A 19,608-nucleotide genomic window follows, 5' to 3' on the forward strand; every position below is an offset into this window, starting at 1 on the left:
AGTTTTCTGGATAACTTATCCACATGACTTTGTCATGACAAAACTTTCTGAATTTTTTAGAAGAATTTTTCAAAATAACAAATATTCAGAAAACTTCTAATAAGTTTATTATGAAAACTGATTCAACTAAATAACTCTGTCCCACACATGCAGAAAAAGGAATCCAGCGAGGACAACTGTGCACCGCGGGAAAGGCGTCCAGGCGGACCCCAAGTCCCCAACGACGCCCTAACACCTCAAAAACCATGAATTAAACAGACAAAATACAGGGAGGAAGAAAAAGCTCAACAGGTACACAAAACTCCCTCAGGAATCAAGAGTAAGGATTCGGGAATAGTATAGTATCATTTTTGTCCAAGTGTGAACATCGGTGGGAAAGGACCGACTATGATTGCATCTTTTCTGCTTACATGGCCAATACAAAAAAATTCACACACACAAATTATGAATGAACTAAGCTTAATGTATGTGGTCTTACTGCAGTCACGAGAAGAGTAAGAAAAAAAATAGCATCTCTAGCTGCAATGGATTCACACAAAGGCATAATAGCAGTGCTGTTAGTGGTTAGCAGTGCAACTCAAGAAGCAAAGCAACATCAGCTGTAGTAGATTGATGCTAAACAAATTAACAAGTCTGTGAGAAGAAGGCCAATTGCATCGAATACGTACTTTGGAGCAAACAAACCCCAAACCTGCAAATTTACCCAATAAACAGTGTGTCACATCGAATGCTTGATAACAACTAAACAAAGCAGAAATACCAAGGTAATTTGTTCCTGAAGGCAGGAGCAGCAGTTACCATTAAGTGACGCCTTTGAATAGCAACGCATATGATTGTTAGCGTAGCAGTGATTGCTGTTATAAGACCATACATCAAGAGCACCTAAGTTTGACAAAGAAATATTAGGTGTGATGTGAATTAGTGAGCAAAGAACCAGTCAACAGCTTTAGATCCACAAGGAAAGTTCCATGGATGCATGAATATGCTACTGTATTAGTGGCCTCCAGCATAACTTTTTGGCATAGTTGTTCAGTAATTTGAATTTGGCATCAATGTGCACATTTGGGGACATGGGGAACATCCCTTGCCTGGCTAAGGAGGGCTTGTGATCACTAACAGTTCTAGTAGCTACGAGCTGTGGAAAGAAAGGAACAAGAGGATTTTTATTTTTTTTACCGCATGGGTTGCCCAAACTTTGTGTTGCTTCAAAAAATAAAAAATGAGGCATCCCTCTGGATTGTGGCGGGGTCCAAGCATCTGGCCAAACTTGTAGCAAGGATATGTGCACTATGTTTGTGTCCTTTTTCTGATGCAGTTTTTGTGCTTTTCTGAGCTTTTGCTCGACAGGTAAAGCTAACTTTGTAAAGCCTCCTCTGGGCTACTACTACTACTACTACCTTTTAATACAACGGGCAGATCTCCTGCCAGTTCTTTCAAAAAAAAAGGGACATCGAATATGTACTTGCTTATTGAACTTATTGCCAAACCTCTCAAGAGCATACAAAATTATTTTCTTTATTGCACGAGAAGGTTACCATATTTAGTACCTTATTAATATTGTTGAGAATGACGTCCTTCAGTTCGTTGTCCTTGGATGTGGTATTGTACCACACTATGGCAATAAATGGAAGGCTTAGAATTGGCAGGATATGAGAAACACCAAAGGTGTCAATGGAAAGTAGAAAGCCTTGTCGAATGATATGGAAATGATCAAAACTGCATATTGAAGCATTATAGCAACATCAGCGCATGTAATGAAAGGAAATTTGTTTTTGCAGTCTCACAGTCTTATAAGAAACACACTTACCCAATGAAAGCTGCACCATATCGGAGGCCATCAAATGTACACCTGAAATTCACTTTTAAATTAGCAATGATGAATTGCTAGCCACCCCATTGAGATCAGTTAAACTAGAAGCTACCACCAATGCGCATATTAGTATAGACAATAATGCTAGAACACTATACATCAATGAACAAAATGTGTTATAGGTACATCAAGTACTCTAGTGTTTCTGAGGTAACATAGTATGCATATAAACGTTTGCTTCATAGAAAAAGGTAAATAACTAGAAGCAGCATGAAACTTACCAGTGACCTGTCAGATAAAATAGACAAACTGCAAGAAGGCTCCACTGAATCACTGAAACAGGGTCAGCAACAGAGAGTTCTGACTCTCTCTGATGTTTCTGTTGCAATTTTACGATACACCAAGCTACAAAACAAAGATGGCAACAGAAAACTCAGTGGCCAGAAAATTTGCACAGTACCTTCATCATGCAAATCTATATTTTTCATTGGCAATCAAGTGATTTCCACATTACCTCCTGTCATGGAAATTAATGCCACAAACGGACCTTGCCTTCCCAACAGGATCAAAATAGTTGGACTCCAAGAACAAAGCATGACAGCCGATAAAATAATTATCCTTTTGTTCATCTTCAAATGAACAGTTGGACCAAATATCCGAGAAAATGCAGAAATGGCTAGTGATAGACCTCCGATAGCGTAAACAATGCGAGGAGCTAAACTTCTTCCAAATTCTTGAACAGTCCCAGCATGAGAAAACAAAGTAGTCTCTGAAGCCCAATGAAACGCTATAGACAAATAACTCACCATCGTTCCACACAAAAGAAAGTACTTCAAGAACCTCTGACAGATTGCACGGGATAGGCACTTCAACATAATATAAGCCACAAAGGCTAGAGATATGATGGGGAATAGCTCCAAGAGGATGTTGCAAGAATTAACACCAAGGATTTTACAAATGATGCTCACAGGGTGATCCTTTGTAATTGTTGGCGCAGGCAATTGTTTTGACATCCCAACCTCAATTCCAAACCGTGTGAAAATATTTAAAAGAAGAAAAACTAAGTTCTGCAAATCAATAGAGTGAAGGATGTCAGAAGATGATCGCACCAAAGAATAATTGAAATAAAGAATTTATGTCCAGGAATACTTCTATGCTGATGTTCCCTTTCAGCACTGAGTGCCACACACTGGTGATACAACTTGTGGCCAAAAGAAAATTTGCAACTCTACCTTCTGCCACTGTGTAAAAGAAAAAAAATAAACTATGAACAGATATATATAAATTGAAGTATGCATGGTAAGACTGATTCATCTGACAACACTCACATATATAGCTGTTCGATAAGAAACTAGCTGCTCGAATCACGACTAAAGCAAAAGCAAGGGAAAATCTAGGAATGATTCTTGAACCAGAACTTTTCTGATCTGAAGATTGGCTTATGGTGTTCATATTTACAAGCGTGGATGCCTGAATGATAACTGACAATATCATAAGTAAAAGACCAACGCCCATTGACCATAAATCAAATTCTGTCCAAGCAGAGCGAGCGAGCTTTGCAAAACTCTGCAAGAAGTCATTGTATGCATCAATTTGCTGCAGCAGAACTGAACCTTTCCCCCCTACTTTTTCTTGACTACCTGTCTCTGATGAACAAGTAGTTATCAGAGAAGCTGACCAATTTTCTTGAGCTCTTGAATATAGGTCTGTGATATGTTGCAGGTCTTCTAATGGAAATCCAATAACGGAAGTAGCAGAATATTGATCAATATATCTCTTTACCTACAAAGGAAGATGGGTGTCAAGATTAGAAAACCACAAACCTATATGAACTAAACAAGGGAAGTTGAAGGGAACTAGAATGCAGCTTCATACTACCTGCCAGCAATTTACATATAGAACTTCAGCATATCTCCCCATCCATGCTTCTAGATCATCCTGTGCGGTACAAGCATTGGTACCTATCCTTTGATTTACCCATGTCCCAGTACTCAAGGCATACAATTCTGGGTTTACGCGGCCAATGCTATTTAAGAAACAGGAGACCCGTTTAGCAACTAGTGAATCTAGATAAATAATAAGCAAAGGATGATGAAACAACAACACCACCAAGAAAAAGAAAAGGCAGACAACCAAGAATACATAGCAGCTTACAATCAAGCAAGAACTGTCACTGATAACTGAATCATAAAATAAGCATCAAGTTAAACTTACACACCTTCCAAAGGGAAAGGGTATGCCAAGAAGTGCTGATATAGTCACCGCAAAATCAAGCTGAAACCAAGAAGAGAAATAAGCAACACCGAATAAAACTGAAGATCCACATGGGAGAGTGATGAACCCTGACCTGCTGCATAGTGCTTACGCAGACCTCTTTCCCGTGCTGTGATGTTAATTCATAAAAAGAAAAGAAAATAAATCAGTGCCACAAGTATTAATGTTCTGTAAAAACAAATTAAAGCAAGAAATCTGACTAACATGAGATTTCAACAATTAACAGATTTATTATGCTCAGCTACTAAATACTAGCATACAAAGCTGCTGCATTTAATTTCCATTCCAATAGATATACAGTCAAAGAAATTAATTAAGTATTCAAGAATTAACTCCCTTTTTTGCTTTTACAAGGCTGAAAGCATCTGTTAATAATATTACCTCCAGGACTTTAGATGCCACCATCCAAATGCAACACTAAAGAACTACATGAATAAACAGAATCACCCATACTGAATGTTATTTTTCCAAAAAAAAATTAAAAAAAAAAGAGCGGCAAGAGATCTGCTCATCATGTATTCATATAGAAGAGGATGTTTTTTTTCCCAAATCTTGTCTACATACAACTTCAAGTTTATTTGTTTTTGTTCTAATTATTTATAATCTTAACCTGTCAAACAACCCTTCTATTGGCATAAATCAGAAGAGCAAATGATTTACTATTAAGGTGCAAATGTGATTGACAAATATACCAGATCAACATTGCACGAACTATCATCAAGAACAGATAAGACTGCATCTGGTGGGGTCCTTGGACTCCATGCAAACAGCGATGTTTCAACCTACAGTTCACACAGGATTAAATGTGATTGTTATATACTTTGCAGCCAAACAGAAAGAAGATCACCTCTTCAGCAGTTCCCCCTCCATGGTCACCATTCAGGGTTTGACCATGATCACCCATTACCAAAAGCAAAGTATTCTCATGGGTACCACCAGGTTTGGATAGACTTCTCAATGTGTCAATAACACCCTATAGCAGAAAATAAGAATGGACTGTACAACATTCAGAAGCTTGGAAAATAAATGTGAAGAGCATAGATAAGGTAATGCTAAATGCCTCCTAAATGCATATAATAGAAGAATATTATATGCATGAGACAACTGACCTCCAGGATCTGATTGTATTGCTCCAACTTCTGGATCATCGGGGTTGAGTCAACACCAAATATATGCCCTGCATGGTCCTAAACAAAGTTGATCTCACAAGTTTCCAGCTAAAGATAAAAGGATGAAAAATGGCAGGTAAGGCCAAATTGAATGCACAATAACTTACCACACCAAGAAAATGTGCAATAAGAACATCCCAATCATTTTTGTGAAGAGATGGAAGCAAGTGCTCAATTACACCATTATCTACCTGGCATACAATCATAATTGATAATTCAGTCAAACTTAAAAGAAAGATCTAAGAGGTTCATCAAAAAGCAAGCACAAGAATCTGATTGACAGAATGTCATACTGTGTCAAGGTCTTTAACATTAAAGGAAGGGTATGGGAATGACTTGTTGAAGTGTTCAGGGTACAGCTGTATCCATGTATCATCCCCCATCATGACTACTCTCTTTCCATTTTTAGCAAACTGGTTGATCACCAACGAACAGAAAACATCACACCATCACGACTAGCAATCAGCGTGAGCTGTAGACAGATAATTGGACCTAATCGGTGCAAAATTGAACGTGGGGTGAGATGAACCTGATGCATTATATTATCTTCTACTATTGCAGGAGCACCAAAACTATTGCCGACATCAATAAAGGTAGGAAGTCCACCCGTGGTGAGAGCCTGAGCATTGAGTTTTGAAACAATTCTGTTAAGCCCACGAAGTACCATTTTGGATCACATTACATTACAATATTTCTAGGAGAAACATTATATCATCATACGATTTGAATGTTAGGATCACCTTAAGGCGCTGGAGGCTAGTTGTTGGTGGATCAGCCAGTGCTTTGAAGATCCTTGCAGAGTTCTTTTCATCGGCAGCAAGCTTCTGCAAGACCTGCAGCTTGTCCATCCACGGCTGCTTCTCTGCAGCAGATCTATCGATTAGCTAGCAATTAGCAGTGCTACAGTATCCTAATTTTTTTCGCTCAGAGTCAGGCACCTGAAAAGAAGGTACTCGGCGCCACGAAATCAAATCTGCGAGGCAACAAATTGTTCAACCGCATCAGCTAGAAACACGACTCGGTACGTGGATTTTGAGGGATCCAAAACGTCGCACCTCAGCGCGTCGAGGACGACGATGACAAGGCGGTCGACGGCGGCCGGGGGCCAGGAGGCGCACCCGGGGGAGACGTTGCCCTGCGGCGACAGGTCGTCGCGGCTGCTGTGGAGGTCGAGCTCGGTGCGGGTGAGGAGGAAGCCGCGGGTGAAGAGGTATACAGCCAGCGAGTGGACCGCGAGGATCGCGACGAACAGCAGCGGCCAGCTAAGGAGCCGAGAACGGCGGCGGTGGCTCGCCGGCGGCGACATCACCTCCGATTTCGATCTGACGCCTGGTGGCGGGCGGCAGAGCGTAGGAGAGGTGATGGGTGGCCGAATTTTTTACTATTGGCCTTCTGAAGGTTTCTCACAAATAGACCTGGCGGAAAGAATTCCGAAAATGTACCCTGGGCTCGACGCCAGAGTCACTGGCGCCGAGCTCCTGGGCACGGGGCAATGACCTGCCAGGGGGCTTGGCGCCAGAGTGACTGGCGCCGAGCTCGAAAATATCTGCCGTCGTCGCCGCTCCACCTTTCTTCTTCTCCCTCTCGCCCTAGCCGACCCTGCCCGCGCCGTCGCCGCTCCACCGCCGCGCCCACGCCACGCCAGCGCCCGCGCCGCGCCGCCGCTGCTGCTCCGGCGGCCGAGCCCACGCTCTCGCCGCGCCACGTCGTCTCTGCTGCTCCGGCGGCCGAGCCCACGCCCTCGCCGTGCCGCGCCGCCGCTGCTGCTCCCTCGCCCGAGCCCGCACCGCGCCGCCGTGCCCTCGCGCCGTTGCCCGTGGTTGGCTGCAGCGCCACGCCGCCGCGTCCTCTACCGCCGTCCTCGCCTTAGCCTCGCCTTGGTCTCCACCGGCGGCCTCGGCCTCGCCCCGCCTTGCCCCCCCTCCACCGCCGGCCTCGCCCCGCCTTGCCGCCGTCCACCGCCGGCGTGCCTCCCGTGCCTGTCGAGCCGGACTCGCAGCGCGGAGCGCCGGGCACCCCGCGGCCGCCGCGCGCCACCTCTGTCGTCGGTCGCGCCACCGCGGGCCCGGATCTTCGACTTGACCTACGCCCGTCGTCCGCCGACCCGAAAAGGTAAAAATTATGAATATACAATGTACCTATTTAGTTGGTGTTTGTTATTTACTAGTTACTGTGATGACTCAGTTAGTTGATTTAGTGAGATATATATGTAGATAGATAGAAACATAGATACATTGGTAAATAGATATAGTTAGATAGCTACTTAGATATGTAGTTATATTTGTAGTTAACTACATATGATCTAGCTATTTAGTGAATACACTATAAATATATACGTAGTTATTATCTTGATTACTTAGTTTGTAGTTAGAAAGTACTTGCTAGGTACTATCTATCGTCTAATTTGGACTAAAGGACATGTGTTTCGTTACGTTTTTGAAATAGATGGACAACCTAGTGACCATATATCATGGAGGCATGGTTGAAAGCGATCGCTATGGATATGTTGAGTTTCTTGACATGCAAAACGTGCATGTGCTATTCAATGATAGGCCTTCATTTAGTGAGATGGTTGCAAGGGCTCAGGAGGAACTGCATTGCTTTGGAGATGATGACATTGCAGTTGATGGTGTACTGCACCTAGGTTGTCCTCCGAACATCTTCAGACGAATGATCTTAATTGGTTGTGCGGATCAGTGGGAGAACTATGTGAGATCGGCTATGAAAAGCCAGCTGCAATATTTGGACGTGGTTGTGCGTCGGGTGTTAGTTGATCCAATCCCTCATGGGTTTACCCCAGCAATGGATCATCCGACACACATCGACCCTCCCGTTCCGGAACCTTACCTGCATGTGCAGATTGCGCCTACGGTTCCTGATGCTCAATCTGCCCCCAATGCGGTATTTGGAGATGGTTGTCATACTCATGTTTTCGTGGCAGATCCTCCTTATGAGATCCCTTTGACACGGAATCACCCGAGTAAGTGTTTTAACCGCATGGTTTTTAGGAGCTTACCCCGTTCCTTACATCTATTTTTTTCATTCTTTCCTCATTTTCTGTAATGATGTTGCAGGAGACATTCCTGAGAATATAGATGTGCCCCATGTTGCTGCGTAAGTGCACTTTGGAGATGGATTCTGTGGCTCTAATAGTATTGAAATTATGCATGATTCGGAGCCATATGAGATGGCTAGGGCTCTTGATTCTGATGATGATCGTCCTGTTAGAGAGCTGACGAAGAGTGATGTTGAGATGATGAGGCGTATCTTTCCCGACCGCCGTGATCCTAGAGTTCATGAGTTCAGTGATCTTGCTCATTCCGATCAAGCATTTGCAGAAGGACATGATGATGAGCTCCTAGAAGCTCCTGAAGCCGGTCCTAACATGGTAATTGAGGAGGGGAGGGTGTTCAATGACCTTCCTGCTTTGAAGAGGTGGTTGCAGGCTTTTGCAGTGATACGAAAGAGGCCTTACAGGGTATTGCATTCATATGTGGAGCGTCATTACATAGTTGTGTGTGACAAGGAACGCTGCCCATGGAGGGTTTGTGCAAGGAAGCAACAGGTGATCGGAAAATGGAAGATCACAAAAGTTGTCGGGCCACACAATTGTGCTGACCATGAGCTGACACTGAGGCATCGGCAGTTGACATCTACCCTCATTGCCAAGCGGTTGATGGGAATTTTGTAGGGAGAACCCAACATGAAGGTGAGAATAATTATCAGGACCGTTGAGGCGTTGTATGGAGGATATGTGATAACTTATGGTAAAGCATGGAGGGCTAAGCAGCGAGCGTGGAAGATGATATATGGGGACTGGGAGGATGGGTATGAGCAGCTGCCAGTTCTTTTTAATGCAATCAAAGCGGTGAATCCAGGCATGCATTATGAGTACATCCCAAAACCTAATGCATGGAAGGATGGGAGGCAAATATTTTTTTGTGCCTTCTGGTGCTTCCCTCAGTGTGTCGAGGCCTTTAGGCACTGTCGTCCCGTCTTCTCCATTGATGGTACGTTCTTGATTAGCAAATACCAGGACACACTTTTTATAGCCATATCCTATGACGCGAACAACAAGTTAGTTCCTTTGGTATTTGCTTTGGTTGAGAAGGAGAACAATGACAGTTGGGGATGGTTCTTGAGGCTAGTCCGGATACACGTGGTTGGGCCTAGCAGGGAGGTTGGCGTCATATCTGATAGGCATCAGGGCATACTTAATGTCATGCGAGAGCAGTTAGAGGGGTATGCACCTTTGCACCATCGTTGGTGTACTCGACACCTTACCGAGAATCTACTCCGGAAGGACGGTGTCAAGAAAAACTTTGATCTATTCCAGGAGGCTGCTCGACAGCTTGAGGACAAAGTACTTTAGGGAAAAGTTGGAGCAGGTCAGAACCACATCAAATGCAGAAGTTAGACAATGGCTCACAGGTTTGATGAGGGATTTGGAGAAATGGACGAGAGCTCACGACGTCGGTGGCTGGAGGTACGAGTTTCAGTGCAGCAACATGGCAGAGTCATTCAATAAGTTGCTATTGGGGATACGTGGTATGCCTGTGAATGCAATTGTTCAATTCACCTTCTATAAGCTTGTTGCCTGGTTCAACAATAGACACGCCCATGCATTGTAGTTGAGAAGTGATGAAGAGATATGGGCTCCGAAACCAAAGGCACACCTAGAGAAGGCAAGAGAAAGGGCTGGCACACATGAGGTTGCATGCTTTGACCATGCCACAGGGACTTATCAGGTCGAGCATAGGGGCGGTACAACGTCCGACGGCGAGGTCCAAGAGTCGAGGATACATGTGGTTGTCCTCCAAGATTTCAAGTGCACTTGTGGTAAACCAAGGCAATACCACTTTGTATGTTCTCATTTGGTGACAGCAGCTAGGCATCGCAACTATAATATTGAGAGGAGGATACCTCACGAGTTCAGTGTCAACACGCTTGTGAACACATGGAGCCCCCGCTTCATGCCTTTTTGGGACCCTGGAGAGTGGCCTCCATATGATGGGCCGAAGTACATTACGGATCCAACTTACCGTTGGAATAAGCGTGGATCAAGACAGAGGACGAGGCATAGGATGGTTATGGATCAGATACCCAGAAGAACTAGGCGTGGGAGAGTAACTCTATTTGTTACTGATCCCGAACAGTACGAGTGCGGCAAGTGCGGTAGACTTGGCCACAACTCACGAAAAGCATTTCAGTGTAAGTAAATTTTATTTTCCATGCTGCTTTGAAAAGGATTAGTATACCATCTAACATCTTATTTGAACATGTTGCAGGTGGAGTGGGAGCCATATGGTGGAGAGGACGCACTTCCTTTTCAGCTGAGCAACGTCTGTGGGGCGACGACTACTTCTATAGGATGAGGTGCCCTCTAATCTGCTTCTATGCTATCGAGTACCACTTGCCAGATAGGGTTGCACACCAATTTGGAGTGAGACAGCTTTGGCCTATGCCTCTGTTCTCAACTAGCGTTGACTTACACAAGTAAGTGTTTTGATATTTCAAATGTCTCATGATGATGGTCCATTTCTTATAATATGGTGCCACGTACGTGGATTAATGTAACGATGACATACGTGCAGGTTGGATCGTCAGAGGAACAAGAAGATTTTTGACTAGGAGAGGCACCACTAGTCCTACATTGAGGAATGGGAGGAGATGCACGACAACGTGGATGACAACAACGAGCCGTACACGAACCGTGAGTTTAGGCGGTACCAAGCTTGGTACCAGCGTTCGACATGGTGCAGGCTCAGGCTACAGTGGACCAAAACTGACTACGCCAACATCGAGTCCTCCGACGATGAAGACACAGCGTATGACTAGTCCACTCATGCAGGAAGGCAGGTGGAGGTAGGACCGATCTTTGGATAGAGTGGTAAGCCAATCACCTTATTTTGTTACGTTGAGTTACATAACAATACATTAGGCATTCTTGGACCGACATTAGGAGTTATCTATTGTAGTTATTGCAACCTTCGAGCCATATAACCCTTATAATAAGTTACATTCTTGTACAAAAGAAAACAAAACTAAATGATATCTGTTCAGAAGTCTTATTATTGAGAACTTTGTTGCAGGGCAATACACTAAAATGCTCAGTTGAAGAGATCTAGCGCGTTCGGCCGAGAGTCAATGACGACTACATACTTGGCTTCCTAGACGTAAGATTTAAAATATTCTTTCAAACATATCATTAATACGTTATATTCTTTCAGTTAACATAGTTTTGTACAATAGAGGCTGTCACGTTGTCTACGCCGTGTGGCTGGTCGTTGTGGTTGCAGGACAGACACGACGCAAGACGTGTATGTTCCTTCCATAGGAAGAGGAGCCTTGGGTTCCTCTAGTCAAGCAGCTACAGGGGACGGGGATGAGGACGAGGAGGACGATGATGATGATGACATGGACAAGAGGCATGATGAGCTTGGGCCCTCTCAGCTCCATGATGCTCCATCGACTCATCCTACACCGCCTCTAGGCACTAGGCGACGCCGTCCGCATGACCCTTACACTCTAGGCACCAGCGCTCTGGGTCACAAGGGTAAGGGCAAGAGTAGGAGGCAGTGAGGGACGTGGTAGGTGTTACTATGAACTATTGTGAATTTTGTATTTACTTTTCGGGACTGTATGGACATTGTGGACTATTTGGACTTTGCATGACATATTATGTTGGTTGTGATATTCGTTGTGGTTGCATTATGCTCATTGGATGATTAAATGTTTGGAATATATATTGATGTCTCTGTTTGTAACTGTGGATGCTCCTAATACAAGATCGTATCTTACAAAATTTTTGCGTGAACCTTTAATCATACTACACTTGTACAAAGGCACAAATGTAGTACACAGATTCACTATAAATTTAGTACGTGTATAATCCAGTAAATATTGTACATACGCTTTGTAGAAGAATCTAGGATTACCAAGCAACAGTGAACGAATCTATGCTTTTCAGACTATAAATATAGACTTTTCAGATACACGGACATCATCGAATTATCACATCACTAATATAGACTTTTCAGATACACAGACAGCATGCAAGGAAGCACAACTCCACTCTATCTCCACCATCCATCTTATGACTGTTTGATCCAAGGGCTGAGGTGAAGAGGCACACGGATCGCTGACATGGCACATTGAGAGACCTCCATTCCTCCTCTCAACCTATAAATAACCACTCACTCCCTCTTATTCACACAAACAAGGAAGAAGAACACTCCTCAGCATTTGCTTTCGTTGCAGTACCAATGTCTGGAGGGTCGTCCAGAGGGAGAGGAAAGGGGAAGGAAACTACCTAGGGGTGGAAGGGTCCTCTTGGTCCCGATTTCTTTGAGGAAGCTCTTTATGAGAGGTTCCTAGTTGAGAGCAAAAGTGATTTCACCAAAGAGGCACCACTGAGAGGATCCGATGAAAGGAAAGAAGAGTGACCAAAATGCATGCATGGTGAGGACTACCTAGTGCAGATATTCACCGAGGGAATAGATGGAGGTCGTCGTTTCTTCAAATGCCCACGAGCATGGGTAATTGCTATTACTATTTGTTTCTTCAATATGTTTGTCTTGTATATATCACTTACACGACATACTTATTGTAGTCTTCCTTGGCCAAAGAAAACTATGGGTTCAGTAGGTGGGTCGATCCTCGACCTATTTATCCGCATGCGGAGTACATCTACTACCTATAGGACCGTATCTTCGATCTAGAAAGGGAAGTTAGCAGCGGTTACAAGGACGATGAACAGGACGACAACAACAATAGTGCCGATTCACAGGGGGCACTCTGCAATGATCCATATTGCACCTGCCCTAACCACAAGAAGAAGGGGCCTCCCCCGTCACCCCTGCCACCACCAACAACAACAACGGGAGGCTACTATGGAGAAGGTGCAACACAATTTGCTATGTGGCCACACTACTAGGATGATTTTATCTTTTTTATATGTACCTAGGTTTAATTACCTAAGGCATGTTAGGTTTAATTACCTAAGGCATGGTTTAATTACCTAAGGCATGTTAGGTTTAGTCAAAGAAAACTCTGTACCCAGGTTCGATACATGTAGTCACATGCCATTTAATGTGTTTTGTGTGTTGATTTATATAATGCCGTACGTCATTAAGTGTTTTTGTAGCACGTGTTCAAATTTAAATACGTCCGTATCATTAAGCGGAATATTAAGACCATTGATAATGAAAACAACCACATAATGAAAAGTTCGATACTATACCACATTACACAACATATTAATACTATAACTACGTGCCAACAGTAGACATAGGGGCAAATGCACTTCCAAATCCTTAGTCTGAAACGTACTGAGTAAGCAACTCATCATCCGAGTACTAGTCCTCTACTACAACCCTGTTGCTATGGCTAGGCTCAACTGCGTTGCTCTGACCTGCCTGTCGCTTGTAGTAAGCGGCCTCCGCTTCATCTGCGACCGCTATGGCCTGAGTGAAGAACGCATCGTCATCCTCCTCTGCCTGTAAGCCCGCCTCTGCTAGAGCGATGAGCTCGCTCAGTCTGCCAGTGTCGTCGTCAGCCTCCTGCGCCTGAATGCCCGCCTCTGCTAGAGCGATGAGCTCGCTCAGTCTGCCAGTGTCGTCCTCAGCCTCCTGCGCCTGTATGCCCACCTCTGCTAGAGCAATGAGCTCACTTAGTCTACTAGTGTTGTCCTCATCCTCGTCTCCGTCATCACACAACACAATCGGTAATTGAATGGTGCGACCAGCTCGTGATCTATGGTCATCTAACTTCTTCTCCTCATACCTTGCACGAGCCACCTCTGCAGCATGTTCCCCGCTGCAACCAATCCCTTCATGTATAAAATGCAATCAGTTAGCAACGCGATTATATTACATTTAAAACCAGACAACGAAAAAAAGGTTTTCAAGCACTCACCGGCACATAATGTAGCAACATGCTCGTTCAAGACCTGCATCTGTACTCTTGTCTCCTCCCTTACCTCATTCCTTGCCCTCTCCTCCTCTAACGTCATCCACCTCTCCAATCCCCATTTGTTAAGCCCAACATCGATCGGGTTACAAATACCACGCTGTCTAGCAAACTCACGCATCTTTTCTTTGTGATGTTTAACGAATAGGTTGACGTAGTCAGGTCCATATCCCCTCTTCCGTGCAATTAGTTGCCTCTTCTTCAGTTCATCCAAGAACTTAGCTTGACCATCATAACATTCCCAACTGTATTTCCTAGTGCTCTGTTCAAAAGAAATATTATATTATATATGTCTTAGCAAAACAAACAAAATACGATTTCATGTTTACCAGAAAAATAATGAACCTCATCATACTCAATCATATGGCCGCAATAATGGCCTATTCCAAGCTCCGAAGGGACTAGGCCATAGTTGGATTTTACACCACATTCGCACATGACAGGAGGTGCTTTGTAGATTACCCGTTCTTTCTTCTTTTCCTTAACCCTCCGTGGTTCTTCCAGCCATCGACCATACAATCACTCCTTGAAATGACACTTCGCCATTGAATACACCTAAATAATGAGACATTAGTACATGAACACATATAGCTCAAGATTTTAACACATACACTTTGCACTTACTTCATGCTTGTTTGAACACACAAACTCCAACGTATTCTCAGGGTTTATCATAGCTCGATCTCCGCAATCGCACAGAGGAGGTTCCTCGAGTCGTCTAACTACGACTAGGTGCTTCTCCTCAGCCATCATTGCCGGAGGGTTAGGGGGGGTGGAACCCACCGCTTGAAGTGCTCACATGGATGTCTCCCTCTAAACCAATCGTCGAAAAAGAGGTACCTAGGATCAAACTTGTCTGCACCATCGATCCACTGAAAGAAAAGGCACCTCTCATGGTCCTACACAACGAGATTCCAACAAAATATTAGTACCATACTTAAACAAATAAAGAAAAAGGATAGTACAAACAATTTCTTACATTAAACCGACTACATGTGTAGAAGCAACGCGCGGCTGTGTCCGGATGTTTCGATTGAAAAACATGGGCCGGCAAACCACAGTCACAGTTAGGGACAGGAAGGTCAGGAGGGACGGGGGCATCTTTGCTAGACGCGTCGGGGTATAATTCTCGAGGACGACCGCGTTTTCGCCAAAACTCCTCCCGAAACATTTCTTGCATCTAACAAAATGGATGTAATTTAACAAACATAAATAAAAACATCACAAAAAAATATCAATGAGAACCATAACTACAATACAACCAATTTCGTTCTAAGAACCAAAAGCAGTTAACATTATACCCTAAACCTAGGGTTTCTCATTTCATCCACAACAATGAACCCATAACATAACTACATGCGGCTTGGTTTGCTAGCTTTTTCCACGCCTTGGAATCAACCTACGGTTGTATAATACATATATTGAGGGATACAATGAACCCCTAAGTGATGGCGATTCTTAGGTTGAAAAATCCGACTAATATGTACCGAATCGATGCGAAAAAACAAAGAGGTGAGCGAGTATACCTTGCTCTCGAAGATCTACGGATCAAATCAAGGTTTTCAAGGTCCAATATGTCGATTCGTGAGGTAGGGTGAAGTGGGGAGAGAAAAACCCGAGAGGGAGGAGAAAGAAGAGGAACAACGCTCGGGGAAGAAGGTTGGGCTGGGGTTAAATGCAGGGGGCTCGACGCCAGTCACTCTGGCGCCAAGCCCCCTGGCAGGCCATTTCCCCATGCCCAGGAGCTCGGCGCCAGTGACGGTGGCGCCGAGCCCAGGGTCTATTTCCGGAATTCTTTCCGCCAGGGGTCTATTTGTGAGAAACTTTCAAAAAAAAGGCTAAATAGTAAAAAATTCGGGATGGGTGGAGCACGAAGTGGGCCTCCGCTTGTTAAGCCCGGGCTGCCTCCGGGAAGGTGAAAGTAAAAGATGGACCACCAACGCACATTGAGCTGGGCCGTTTCATAGCCAAAATCCCATTCTCGGCTCAGTTTAAATATTTTGAAGTCGACTAGGTGCGTTCAACGGAAAGTACAATTTTGTTGTATGTTGTATTTTTATTGGATTTAGTTGGGCTTGCCTCAACTTTAAATCAGTTAAATCCAACATCCATAATGAATGCTAGTGCAATAAAGAATTAACCCTGTATGAAAAATGGACAGGAGGTTGATTGAATTTAAATATGTGGTTATTGTGTGCTTTTGTTGTGAGTTTAAGAAAGGTGTAAAACAAGCCACATACTCTCATGTCCATCTTGACGCAAAACGGCTCAAATAGTCAGGCCATGACATGAATGGTGTGGCACTAACAAAAGTTTTGCAGCTTCAAACTCAAAGTAAGAAGGGTAAGGACTTGTTTGGAACAAGGGAATATTTTCATGTTCCTACATTTTTCCTATAAAATTGAATTGGTTCATGTGAAATTCCTGCACTATTCATGTGAAATTCATGTGTTCCAGACCCTAAGAGTATGGGATGACAGATGGAGGTAGAGAAGATGACAGAGAGAGTGAGAGGAAAGAAAGAAATTTTTGTTCTTTAATGGAATATTAGGCATAGATTTTACCTCCTTTAGTTCTTGCCTCACTGGACCTGCCCTTTTTTTATCAAACTATCTAATATAAAAAAAATCACACCCTTGTGTTTTTCAAGGTAGTTTCCACATGACGCGCCATTAATGTGGTGGTGGTTTTCACATTTCATCGCTTAACAAGGATGCCAATTGGACATTGTTTATTATAAAGAATCTCATTTCTCTCATAGCTAGGAATGGTAGCAGCTGGGTTCAGGGTGTGTTGAGCATAAACCATCCAAAATAAAAAAACCATTCACAACGAAAACCTGCGGATGCAATTCGAATGCCGCATTGGCAGGTTTTGGGTGCCCGTTGAGTTTGCTCGTGAATGCGTCCTCACCTCATTGGTCCTCACTCATCGTGTGGTCAAGCCATCCTACACCTAGAGAGAGTGCGGCATGCTCCATTGTTGGATGAGTAAGGCTCAATGCTAACCATAGTGGCCTCTACCCAACTATTCGTTACGGAGTGCACCACACCACTGCCAACTATGCCATGTTGACCACCGCATCTAGGGATGTCGAATGCCGCCCGTGTGGCATTCACCATGCGCCTGCTGCCAGGCACCTACACAAGTGGATAGTTTGCCTACACTGCTTCCAGCATACTGCAAGCACTCGGTTGCAACCTGCTACCTGTGCTAGGGACTTTTGGGTGTCATCGACGGCAATTGCAACGATGTCTGCCACATGCGTGCATATGGTGTAAGGATGTCGAATGGGCTAATAGGTTGATAAGGAGTCTAGGGAGTGCACATGGTTCCCACATATTCGAGGCCCATGCACGTCCAAGGGTAGGTAGAATCTTAAACTCTCTCCTAACTTGACCACTTCTTAGGCTCCGCAAGGGCCCTTTGGTGAAAAATATAATAATAGACACACACTCATACAGGCTAGGTGTGGAACCCATGGAGACACACACCCATGGGTCTCATTGCCACCCTACTCATCATTGCTAACAAAGAAACACACAAGCAACAACATTCCCAAGATTGAGGAGTGAAAGTCCCAGTTTGGCTTTAGTAATTAAGTGACAACAATAGGTGAACTAATGTGTTTCATATGAGATGAACAGGAGATTAGTCCACAAGCTAGTTGAGCAAGACATGAAGGCCATGAAGGTGAAATGGCATGTAACGCATGTGTTGCAATGAGTCAACTAGTGAAGAGTTGAAGATGAAGGAGATGAGAAGATCAAAGATGATTATCAATATATGAGGTGAAAAATATTGTATACGGGATATGAAGTAGTCTCATATGACAAGATGGTGAAGATCAAGGCAAGACTCGTCTATGATGGGCCATGCAAGGCTGCGAAAGTGCGAGTAGATTCTTTAGGGGTTTCATCATATCCCTAGTGACTCTACAAACAGCCGAATCAGTGGCCTCTAAGTAGCAAGACATTCTAGCACGCCAATAAGAGAAGTTAGTGCTGTCAAAGTATGGGGGCCTACTGATATCCATCACAACCACTCTAAAGCGTCTTTAACTCAACAACGGTTAAGCCAACGTCCAATTTTGAGCCAACTGGATCTTATACCAGTTGAAGGATCGTGATGCCTAAGAGAGGGATAAATTAGGCAACTTAAAGACTAATGGCCTCTAAAACCAACTTATGGAAACCTATGGTAGATAATATATAGATGTGCATTACGGTTTTACTAAGTGCTGCTATCTCTAACGCAAAAGAGTTCAAAAATAGGTCTGGGCACTTTCGAACCAAAACAAAAAACGGAGCCAAAATATGTCGATTTTCTTTATTTTCGATTTTGGCTTTGCTTTTAGTATCCTGAGAGGTCCGGTTCTTGGCTTTGGCTTCGGTTATAGGACCTAACTAAACCGAGTACCTGAGGGACTGATCCTAGCCCCACGTCCCACTTCAAAATAAAACAAGGACCCCGGCATATCCCTTCCACATCTCTGCCCCTCCTTTTCCTCCTCCTCCTCAGTCCTTAGATCTTTTAGGGTCTTCATAGCATGTCCTAGTCTTTTGCTTGAGATGTTGATTACTTGATGTCTACACACTCACCTCGCTCAAGTTCATCCTTGCATACTAGCAAACAACGTTAGTCTCAATGATTATGTTGTCACTCAATCACCGAAGTCACTAATGTCACTCAATCACCGAAGTCACTAATGGACCTTGCTAGGTGCTATTTTCCTGACAAAAACTATGCAATAGATGTATAGGCCCGTTTGGTTGGGATTTGATTCTAAGATTCTCTGGAGAAACTTTTTTTTTTTTTGGAAAACAAAATCACTTGCTAAAATAGTTTGGCTGGTTGCCTAGATTTAGATTTTAAAGAGAGGAGAATGTAGTAGAATAGACCAAAGTGCCTTGATACGTGATGCGTTTTCTTTAGTTAGTATAGGCCAAAATAGCATTTACAACGATGAGCAAAATAGGCGCATCCAATTTATTTCCCAGCTAAGCTCACACACCCACTGTAAGTACGTGTATTTGTTAATACGATATATAGTCTCGGTGAGACTAAACCGTGTCCTCACCAAGTGTATTGAATCCATACTTATATTAACGATCAGTGAAGTATGGCAGTATCTAAGAAATACTTATGTGAGCGAGCCGCTGTTTAAACGCACCATCATGTCATTATGTGTCCTACGAGCGCAGCACAGCGTGACTTCCTAGTCTGACTTCGTCAGCTAACAACTGGCTCGTCGTAAACGATCGTAAATTTCTAGTCGGAACAGTATTTTTCTCTCACACAAACCAGCCAGCAATACTTCTTCATGAACCAGCAACGATACGAACCAGCCAACCGAACAGGCCATGGGAATACAGCACATAACAG

At 43.8% G+C, this 19,608-nt stretch overlaps 3 protein-coding genes across 3 annotated transcripts; 1 reads left to right on the plus strand and 2 right to left on the minus strand.

Moving 5' to 3' along the window:
* Positions 1–373: 373 nt before the first annotated feature.
* LOC136455883 (uncharacterized) lies at positions 374–6,639 on the minus strand. The gene is made up of 20 exons (XM_066455592.1): positions 6,309–6,639; positions 6,192–6,226; positions 5,994–6,115; positions 5,783–5,872; positions 5,547–5,666; positions 5,361–5,444; positions 5,194–5,271; positions 4,932–5,057; positions 4,777–4,866; positions 4,158–4,193; positions 4,029–4,084; positions 3,689–3,836; positions 3,139–3,592; positions 2,960–3,051; positions 2,325–2,877; positions 2,092–2,215; positions 1,808–1,849; positions 1,548–1,716; positions 799–882; positions 374–691 (listed from the first exon to the last, which is right to left on the minus strand). Exons 1-20 carry the CDS (start codon positions 6,557–6,559, stop codon positions 596–598), a joined length of 2,850 nt encoding a protein of 949 aa, XP_066311689.1. The 5' UTR covers positions 6,560–6,639; the 3' UTR covers positions 374–595.
* A 106-nt stretch (positions 6,640–6,745) lies between these two features.
* LOC136460443 (arabinogalactan protein 1-like) lies at positions 6,746–7,123 on the plus strand. The gene has a single exon (XM_066460136.1). The coding sequence runs from the start codon at positions 6,746–6,748 to the stop codon at positions 7,121–7,123; it is 378 nt and encodes a 125-aa protein (XP_066316233.1).
* A 6,429-nt stretch (positions 7,124–13,552) lies between these two features.
* On the minus strand, positions 13,553–14,715 carry LOC136458001 (uncharacterized). The gene is made up of 3 exons (XM_066458012.1): positions 14,569–14,715; positions 14,170–14,485; positions 13,553–14,083 (listed from the first exon to the last, which is right to left on the minus strand). Exons 1-3 carry the CDS (start codon positions 14,659–14,661, stop codon positions 13,611–13,613), a joined length of 882 nt encoding a protein of 293 aa, XP_066314109.1. The 5' UTR covers positions 14,662–14,715; the 3' UTR covers positions 13,553–13,610.
* Positions 14,716–19,608: the final 4,893 nt, after the last annotated feature.

Source organism: Miscanthus floridulus, chromosome 6 (assembly GCF_019320115.1).
Source record: "Miscanthus floridulus cultivar M001 chromosome 6, ASM1932011v1, whole genome shotgun sequence".
NCBI classification, from domain to species: domain Eukaryota; kingdom Viridiplantae; phylum Streptophyta; class Magnoliopsida; order Poales; family Poaceae; genus Miscanthus; species Miscanthus floridulus.

Bases quoted from the DNA above. Each gene is read 5' to 3' on its own strand.
- LOC136460443 (XM_066460136.1), top strand. From the start codon at position 6,746: ATGACCTGCCAGGGGGCTTGGCGCCAGAGTGACTGGCGCCGAGCTCGA.
- LOC136458001 (XM_066458012.1), bottom strand. From the start codon at position 14,661: ATGTGCGAATGTGGTGTAAAATCCAACTATGGCCTAGTCCCTTCGGAG. The intron at 14,486-14,568 runs GTTCATTATTTT...TCTTTTGAACAG, and splicing joins ATATGATTGAGTATGATGAG to AGCACTAGGAAATACAGTTG. The intron at 14,084-14,169 runs GTGAGTGCTTGA...TTATACATGAAG, and splicing joins TGTTGCTACATTATGTGCCG to GGATTGGTTGCAGCGGGGAA.
- LOC136455883 (XM_066455592.1), bottom strand. From the start codon at position 6,559: ATGTCGCCGCCGGCGAGCCACCGCCGCCGTTCTCGGCTCCTTAGCTGG. The intron at 5,667-5,782 runs GTTCATCTCACC...GTGATCAACCAG, and splicing joins AAGATAATATAATGCATCAG to TTTGCTAAAAATGGAAAGAG. The intron at 883-1,547 runs GTACTAAATATG...TGTCAAACTTAG, and splicing joins TTCTCAACAATATTAATAAG to GTGCTCTTGATGTATGGTCT.